The sequence below is a fragment of the Malus sylvestris genome, chromosome 14 (assembly GCF_916048215.2).
Source record: "Malus sylvestris chromosome 14, drMalSylv7.2, whole genome shotgun sequence".
Lineage (NCBI taxonomy): Eukaryota > Viridiplantae > Streptophyta > Magnoliopsida > Rosales > Rosaceae > Malus > Malus sylvestris.
The window spans coordinates 22,146,751-22,156,451 of record NC_062273.1 but is presented as its reverse complement, the minus strand read 5'-3'; the positions used below and the strand labels follow the sequence as shown (position 1 = coordinate 22,156,451).

At 33.8% G+C, this 9,701-nt stretch overlaps 1 protein-coding gene across 1 annotated transcript; it reads left to right on the top strand.

Annotated features, from left to right (window-relative positions):
• Nucleotides 1–4,900: 4,900 nt before the first annotated feature.
• Nucleotides 4,901–9,444, top strand: LOC126599276 (serine carboxypeptidase-like 45). The gene is made up of 10 exons (XM_050265629.1): nt 4,901–5,304; nt 5,530–5,631; nt 5,781–5,876; nt 7,566–7,658; nt 7,758–7,837; nt 7,932–8,213; nt 8,415–8,539; nt 8,646–8,738; nt 8,818–8,935; nt 9,060–9,444. Exons 1-10 carry the CDS (start codon nt 5,037–5,039, stop codon nt 9,207–9,209), a joined length of 1,407 nt encoding a protein of 468 aa, XP_050121586.1. The 5' UTR covers nt 4,901–5,036; the 3' UTR covers nt 9,210–9,444.
• The last annotated feature ends 257 nt before the right edge of the window (nt 9,445–9,701 follow it).

The window sequence follows — 9,701 nt, the reverse complement described above, 5'->3', positions numbered from 1 at the left end:
TGGGAACCATGGAGTCCCACGACCCACCGGAGCCTACGAAACACAAGTGAAGGTCTGTCGAGTGCCCTCCGAATGTTTGGTGTGAGGCACTGTCGAGAAGACTAGGCAAGGGGTTTCGGCAGGGGCACTTAGCAACACTTAGCAGTTGACATGCGCAAAATCATGGCTCGCATACAATAATAGGTCCACCAAGTGCTTAACAAAATGCTTTTAAAATTTTTGCGCCTTTACACTGTGACCCCTCAAAGTTATAACCTAGATGCTTGGAGCACTAGTGTTGTGTTTGGGTCGGTAACGTACTAGTTCGAAGACCCAAACTACCACTCCGAGACAGTAACGTACTTGTTGAACGATGTTAAAAATTTGTGTTAGCACGGAGTGCTATGAAAAAACACTGAATTCCTCTGAGTAAATAACAAAATCTTCCTAAAAAGAAGGGGAAAAGGCAATCGCCAAACAGAAAACAACAAGCATCTCCTGTCAAAGCTATCATGCTTTACAGCGCCCCTAAATTGGGAAGAGAATTCTCTCTCCTTCCCTCCCGTCTTACTTGAACGATTACAGTTAAATTACGTCAACATTTTATTTTGATTTTTTTATAGACAATAAGATAAAAAATAATATGTGAGAGGAGGAGAGGGAAAGGGATGGAAATAGGAGGAGAGAGAATTTTACTCCCCTAAATTGAGGAACATGATATATATATATATATATATGGTAGACAAAAAGAAGCAAGTCATAAGCTAGCTTCTCTTCAAGTTCAAGTCAACCTGCTCTATGGACACAAGTTGTGAATTGTGGCACTTACTAATGCCCTTAAAACAAGGAACTCAATAATATTTTCCTTTTTTTGACAAATTTTTTATTTTATTTTATTATTATTATCAAGCTATTTAAATATAGAAAAGTTGATGAGCTTTTCTCCACTACGTATATAAAAACTATAAATTTCATCAAAATGGGTTAACATAGGATGTGGAGATCTTAAGAATTCTTACGTTCTAACTGTTTATCATACATTGTGTGTAGTCAATTTTCATTAAATATTATTTGTGTTTAATTTTATATAAAATAAATAAATAATTTCTAATCACACGATATACAATAAATAACTAAAATGTGAAAATCTCTAAAATCCCAATAATTTGGATACGATGAAATCCAAATCCGTTAACATACATAAAAGAAAGTGGAAGAATAAAAGGTGAAAACTTTGCTTGCATGCCAGAAGTTTATAAAAATATATAAACTCTACTCTGACACATTTTCCAACAGTGATGCTCCTAACCACTTCCCATTCTGCAAACTTTTTTTTTTTTTAATCCTTTTTTTCCTTAATATTTCTAGACAAACTTCAAAACTATGGTATCATGGAACAAATTAGAACATATCAAAGAATTTCAATATTTTTATGAAAGGATACAATCGAATTACCTTTTCACAATTTATTTTTAATTTCTATTCACAGAGAAGCGGAGATTCGAATCTAAAGTTTATTTTGATATCAGAAACAACCAAGGATGGAGGTAGCTAAGGCCTACTAAGAGCAACTGCCCCAACTAAAGTTCTGTGGAGGCAAAAAAAATAGGGAATTTTAACGAAAAGCACCCAGTACTGTTCACTTTAACGAAACCACATTTTTACACTAAAAAGTCAATCCTGATACTATTCACTTTACCCTTTATTTTGTCCTTATCATTAAAACTCAAAGTTTTCAAACCCTTTTCATTAGTTTTCCTAAAAAAATAAGGATGCTTACAGAATTAGAATTTATCATATTTATGTACTTTAGTTAGAATTTTTAAATAATACATATAATAAGCTATCATTGTGAAAAAAAAATGTCAGAAAGTTCGCTTAATGAAATTTGATAAGAAAAGAAAAGCAATGGAATTATAGAAAAAAATTCTACCATCGTGAATTTTTTTTCCTCAAGTTTAGAGGTTAAGAAGGCCTTCCCCGCTAAAAAAAAGTTTATGGCTCCGTTCCTGGAAACAACCATTAACCTAAGAGCTAATTGATAATGTTGAGCGTTTGTTAGATGCCAAAATTATGACCTTAAAAATCAGAGACCAGGGGTTGAAGCAATGATGAAAAAGACCATCCATATTCATGAAATATATATATCTTGGGACCATGTTTCTGCCATAACCAAAGCATGGGATATATGAATGTGATTTGTCTATTCATACCATATGGCCCAGTGATGGAATCTACTTGGATATCAAATGCAATGACTTTATGATGAAGATTTTATCTTATGCTTAAACATCATAAGTGAATATCCAGGTTAAAGATGAACATTCAGAACAACCATCCATTATTTCGTCGATTGTGGTTACTTCATTTAGTCTTTTACTTTATCGGAAGAGATGTTAAAAGAATATTATAGATGATCGATGTTAAATTAGAAAGAAAAAAATGCAATTGTTTGTAAATTCGAGTTCGTTTTGTACCCTTTTTGTTCCTGATAAACCAAGGAGGTGTCACCCTGAAGTGTTGATCCTCTCCTTCATGGTCGAGGGTGAACACTTGCATCATGTGACTCCACTAGAGAGCTAATCTCGTAAGATGTTTCATTTAGAATAAAATGGGAAGCTGACTAAAAGGATCGACTTACAATCTTAAATGTTAAACCAATCAAAGTCAAATACTAACAGTATTGCTAAGTTAAAATTATATTGGGTTAAATGGGCAGTGGCACGTGTCAAGTAGAGGAGGTTAAATGGGTGTACTCACAAAATTGCTACGTTAAATTGGGTTTACCTCGTACTTAATGTTTGAAATGTCACATGAACTTATACAGATTTTTTAATTTGTCATGTGTCATATCAACTTTTCGAAATCGTTAATTTGTCATCTCATCCTAACACCGTTAAATTTTCCATTCAAAGTACTTGCACATGATATGTATTTAGAGTTATTATGGACATTTGACCTCATTTTTATTTCATTGTTTGCCAAGAGCAATAACTTTGTAAAAACAATGTAAGTTTGATGATTACCATTATTTTAGAGGACAACTATACTTCAGTAACATATGAGATATTATATATTTTGAGCACTATGCTGTTAGAGAGAAACTCGACCATAATTATATCATGTCATTCTACTAAATTTCCTTTTTGTTTTAGAATAACAAATATTATTCCATTGCATAGTCATTTTCATTTTGTAGTTTGTAGAAACTCCAAATTTTTGTTTCGTTGAAGGCAACTTTTTAGAAGGCGATGGAGAGTTAAAATGTCCTAAATAATCTCAAACACAAATCGTGTACAGGACACACGATTTATTTTGGATAAAAAACTTGACAGTTTAGTGTCAACAAAGACACCCTTTTAACTACTACCACCTTTTAGATTTAAAAATGCAAAAGGTGATGTTTTTATAACCTCGTATGACCATTTTTCTCAGTGGTCATTGGGTGAGATGCAAAATCATTTGTTAGAAACGCCACGCACAGCAATGTATTTTTTTCTTTTCTTTTAACAATTGAGTTTTAGAGAAGGAAAGGAAGCAGATCGGGTCCCATTAGAATTTAGAAGCAAAATTACTTGTTTGTGAAGCTCTATGATGGGGAACATGTGGTGTCTCTGTGGACCTGCATCCTTGTGAGTGTTCAATTCATATAAAATACGAAAAGAAAATGACAACATTACCAAAAGTTGAATACATCATTATTATAACAAAACACTTTTTAACAAACTCTTTTGCAGATAAATACATAAAGATAATGTTTGAGAGCTCTTGCTGATAAGTATCCACTCAAACTATAGCATTTGTGAACTAACTATCACGTAACTCAGCGATATTTCTCTTCACAATTTCATTTTAAATTCGACCATGATTTGGTTAACTTCAAATCTGACCACTCCCAATTTATAAGTTGTATCTGTGGAACAAAGTATTGGAATAGTTCTGGGTGCGAGTTTTCGTCGCAGAAGTTCCCAGCTAAATTAATAGTATAATCATTCAAAATAAGAGTTCGATGTGAGATATGCTTCAATAAGACAGTCAGTGTCCTATATCAACTTTCAAATATTCTCTAAATTAGAAAACTAGATATGGGATTTTACTTGTAGATCAACAAAAGTCATAAAAAATCAAGCCAATTTTTTGGGAAAACCAAAAAGAAACTACAAACCTCTCATGCTTCATGATGCTGTCAAAGAAATATATTCATATCAGAAAATTGCAGAAAAAAAATTGAGCTTAAGAAAAAAAAAATTATATATATATATATATATATATATATAATGCTATTTTCCACACATTTTTCTGAGATGGAAAGTAATCTCCTGTAAAGCCACTTTCCATGGATCATGCTCAAGACTGTTTAAGTTGAAAAGGAAGAAGAATATTGCAGAAACAACAAAACTGAAATTTCTGAGAATTAATTCAGAGCTCTTGTAATGCAAAGGCCATAGATTCCATCATGCTCTCTTCGATTTTCAAAAGACCAAATAAGTACAGACCGGACTCACTCTCTACAGTCAAGTCATTCTGTCTCTCACACATCTCTTTCATCACCATTTTCAGGCCTGGAATCTAAAAGCTAGGAAGGTAATCATAATATAAAACAAGGTATGGCATTACACATGTAGGTCACGCCAGTTGGCACGTCCGTCCTCTTACATTTGAGTTTCAGTCATTACATTTGAGTTTCAGTCACGGTCTTTTATATTAGAATAGTTTAGAATCACGGAAATTGCTGTAATAGTATCTCAAATCAATAACATATTATTACATGAGAAAATTAAAATGCATGACAGTAGGTGATTGATTTGAAATACTGTCACAATAACATTATAGTAGGCTAAGCACACATTATCGTGACTGAATCAAAACGTTTGACAATACGCGGTGGACTTGAAAATACAACTGCAAAGTCTACAATGGCATTGGTTTAGGTAAGTTTCTCTCCATCTATATAGTGCCCCCACTCTCACCCTCATGCCCTCCACTAACATTTAAACACCTCTCTCTCTCTCTCTCTCTCTCTCTCTCTCTCTCTCTCTCTCTCTACTTCTGAAACAATGTGTCCTTCTGAGACATGGAAGGCCATGTCAATGGCTGCAGCAATTTTTCTTCAGCTTTGCTCTTCCATGGAGGCTGTTGAGTCCTCTTCTCATCACCATCCTGATCACAAGATAACCAGCCTTCCTGGACAACCCCGTGTCGGATTCCAACATTTTTCGGGTTACATTACCGTGGACGATCACAATCACAAAGCTCTTTTTTACTACTTTGCTGAAGCCGAAATCACTCCAGCTTCAAAGCCTTTGGTCCTCTGGTTGAATGGAGGTCAGTAACTAATTACTCCCCTTTACTTCCTTCAATGTGAATATAATTTACAATGCGGTTCCTACATGTTTTTTACTTGACACAGTTATATTCTAAATTACTCTAATGTATGTGCGGGATTCAAACTTGAGTGAAAAGAGCTGGCACACTGCCCTGATTAACTGGCCTAACTCACATATGTAATGCAGTTCCTTAAATGTTGGGTTAAACTTTGTTTTCATGTAGGACCCGGTTGCTCTTCTCTTGGGGTAGGAGCATTCTCTGAGAATGGACCTTTTAGACCAGATGGTGAGGTTCTGGTTAGAAATGAGTACAGCTGGAATAGAGGTAATGAACAGTTTTAGTTTCCGCTCTCCGAGCTCAATTCTCCCTTCCCCAATATCGCTTGTATATTAAAAAGAATGATGCTCGGTGTGGCTAAGCTGCATGACTTGGAAATTAACACATTCATAATTTTGGCATTTGATATAATGCAGAGGCAAATATGTTGTATTTAGAGACACCAGTTGGAGTGGGATTCTCTTATGCTAAAACAAGCTCCTCCTATATAGCAGTGGATGATGAGGCAACAGGTATATTGTCCATGTTCTATCACTTCCTATAATATCTGTTCATGCTTTTGTTTCTTTCCTTCTGCTTTTCTCCTTTTGAAAATTTGTTTTTCCTAGTGGACTGCATTAAAGTTGGTTAGGCTTTTCAAGAAGTGACATTTTAAACTGTAATTCTTTTGGTGAGGGTTCTAAAAATTCGTGAATCGTGTTCGTTTATCGTACATCGTATGGTCAGTTTTTGTCAAGTACTGTTTATATTTAATTTTAAATAAAAATATTTAAAATAAGGGATACTTTGGATGCGGTCCCTAATCCTTAACATTATTTAACTAAAACCTTATTAGTATTCAAAGTTTGATCAAAGTCATTTGACTTTGTATACCTCATTATATTACAATTAATATTTATATTTTTATAGTTTTGACATTAATTATTTGATATTTTATGAGATTTATAATTCTATAAATTTAAAATTCCTCGTTATAATACTATTATAAAAGGTTACAATAAAAAAATTCAAACATTTTGATTGAATAAATGGATAAAAACTATGTAAAAATAAGAAATAATAAATGGCAAAAGAATGTATCCATAGTGTTAAAAAAATTGGTACATTTCACATATAACAAAGTGGTACATTAATAAAAAAGAATGAGTACGTTATAAATAAATTAGGGTACAGATAAAAGATTAAAAAAATTATGAGTACAAATGAATTTTTAAAAAATATAGGCGCTAAAATAAATTAATACATGGGTACAAAATAAAACTAAAAAGAAAAAACTACAAATTTAAAAAAAATGTTGCAAATTAAAAGTGGGTACAAACTAAAAATATAAATACATAATACAAAGTTTAGGCATAAAACATAAATATACCATATGTAATTTTTCTATCATTGATTAAATATACAATGTCACGTGACAGTATACACATGGGTACAAACACAAATAAAACTTTAAAAAATATGGGCACAAAAAGAAACTATTATATGGGTACAAATTAAAAATGAAAAAAAATTTGGTACAAACTAAAAATAAAAATATATGATAAAAAATTTAGCCATAAATATAAATATACTAATTGTAACATTTTTAACACTAAAGGAATATATTTAAAAATAAAAATATTTTATTATTCAAATAATTAATTATGTTATTAATACCCAAGGACATTGATCAAAAATTGAAAATGAATAGGATTTTAATCAATGGAGTAACAAAAAGAATGATGTAAACCTAATTTCTCCTTAAAATAATTTCTGACCGTACGATGTAGGATGAACGGATAAGAATGACGAATCCCCGGGATCCTCACAAAGAGGATCCGGCGAGGATCCGGATTCTGTTTTCAGTAGTGAGTCTACTAGGTAATTCAACTTTTTAAACTATCTTCACCATTCGATTTTTTAGAGTCATTCTTCACAATTCATTTTCTGGACTACTCACTAGTCCCCGAACTATTGAAGAAAATTTGCAACTCCCCCGTGAAGAAGAGATTTTGTCGTGCAACCAAAATATATCATATCACATGATATGGGAGATAGAGGGAAGAGATTTTGCCTTTTGCCCCCAAGAGCTCAAAACTCTTAAGCTGCAAGTCTCTAGTATTAGCAAGCTCTTTTCATTTTTTTCCTTTTTATGTTTCTTTGTTCCTAATTCATAATTTAGAACCTATGATATTTTGTGTTTCTGCATTTGACTTCTCAAGCGAGGGACAATCTTGTATTCTTGCAACGCTGGTTCAACAAGTTCCCCCAGTACAAGCACAGGGATTTGTTTCTAACAGGAGAAAGTTATGCAGGTACTCTAAATATCCATAGCTGAGAGTCGTTTTCAATTTCCTGTTGCATCCTCTTTCTTATTGTTAATTTCTTCTTTTTATGCTTATTATTAATTCCAGGTCACTACATCCCTCAACTTGCAAAGCTTATGATTGAAATCAACAGAAAGGAAAAGTTGTTCAGTCTAAAAGGAATTGCTGTGAGTAGAAGCACTTCTACTGGAAGTTTAAAACCAACATTCGTCATTCAGAAAGTTGAATCAGCTAATATATGGATATTTTCTCTTACTGCAGCTGGGAAATCCTGTTCTAGAATTTGCCACGGACTTTAATTCGAGAGCGGAGTTCTTCTGGTCTCACGGGCTAATATCCGATTCAACATACAACATGTTCACTTCTGTCTGTAACTATTCGCGCTATGTGAGCGAGTACTACAGAGACTCGCTGTCGCCTGTTTGCTCAAGGGTTATGAGCCAAGTGAGCAAAGAAACAAGTAAATTTGTGGACAAGTATGATGTAACCCTAGATGTCTGCATTTCATCTGTGCTCTCACAATCCAAGGTTATAAGCCCCAATGTAAGCCTAATTCTCTTCCTTTTAACTTTTTGTTACACCCATTATCTCCGCCAGCACATTCCATTTTTCTAGCTTTTGGAATGAATAAATCATAGGATATTAAGGAACATCAATAAACAGGAGCGCACGGAGATCATTTCCATATTTTTCTGAAATTTTTTTCTCATTACACATCTAAGTCTTCTCATTATGTGACTGCAGCAAATGACTGAGAGGATAGATGTGTGTGTTGAAGACAAAACTGTGAATTATTTGAACCGGAAAGATGTGCAAAAGGCTCTCCATGCGCGGCTTGTTGGAGTTCGGAGATGGGATGTTTGCAGCAAGTAAATTCTTTTTACTTGAGATTAAAGAAAAAGCTGATGTGGGAATTCTAAACAAATACAATTTCTGCAGCTACTAATAGAAATTTCATACTTTTGCTGCATATAGCATTTTGGACTACCAAGTGCTCAACCTGGAAATACCTACAATCTCACTAGTCAGATCGCTTGTGAAGCAAGGAATCCCAGTCTTGGTGTACAGGTAACTATATTTCAGTCTCACATGATATATGGATACCTCTAGCTGCTACGAAACTAATTCATAAAAAAATTCAATTTAGTGGAGATCAGGATTCTGTAATTCCATTAACGGGAAGCCGAAGGTTGGTATATAGATTGGCAATGGAGTTAGGATTGAACACCACTGTCCCTTATCGAGTTTGGTTCGAAGGAAAGCAGGTATTATGTTGCAATGCTTATACCCACCCTTTTTTTTGCCATTCTAAGAGGTTATTTGTTACAAAAAATGAGCAACGGAAATCGGGTTTTATACTTTTATACGATTTCTTCTTGTTCCGTCCAGGTTGGTGGGTGGACTCAAGTTTACGGAAACATTCTCTCATTTGCCACCATCAGAGGTGCCTCCCATGAAGCTCCATTCTCACAGCCTGAGAGATCACTGAGGCTGTTTAAGTCATTTCTGGCAGGCAGGCCTCTGCCTGAAGTTTTCTGATATAATTGTTAGGTCCATGGTGTTTGAGTTTGAATACATCTTTCAACTGCAAAAAGAATGGAGGGAGATTTTGTGTGTGTGTGTTTGTGGATTTTGTAAATGTGATAACTGTTTGGGTTGGAAATTTTTTGTAAAAAGGTGTCATGGGAAAGCTGAGAGGCTTTTTCCTTTACCTGTTTTGATTGAATCATTTATATTGAAGGAAAACTAATGAAAATAGAGTTTTTCGTTAAAATGAACAGTACCGGGAGCTTTTCATTAAAATTCTTTTAGATTGATTCAAAAACTTTTTTTTGCCCTTCACTTGAGCCAATATCTGAGGCTCAAGGGAAACTTTGGGGAATTGATTAACACTCCCATTTCTCTTTTTCTTTTTTTTTTGTCTTAAAATTGAATATATAAATAAAAATTAATGTAAAACGACGAAGCGATAAGTGATGAAGAAGATTATGAGAGTGAAAATTTGATTCAATTCTCTCAAAATCTCATGGG

Coding starts and splice junctions, on each gene's coding strand:
- LOC126599276 (XM_050265629.1), top strand. CDS start 5,037: ATGTGTCCTTCTGAGACATGGAAGGCCATGTCAATGGCTGCAGCAATT. Junction 5,305..5,529: donor GGTCCTCTGGTTGAATGGAG/GTCAGTAACTAA, acceptor GTTTTCATGTAG/GACCCGGTTGCTCTTCTCTT. Junction 8,214..8,414: donor CCAAGGTTATAAGCCCCAAT/GTAAGCCTAATT, acceptor ATGTGACTGCAG/CAAATGACTGAGAGGATAGA.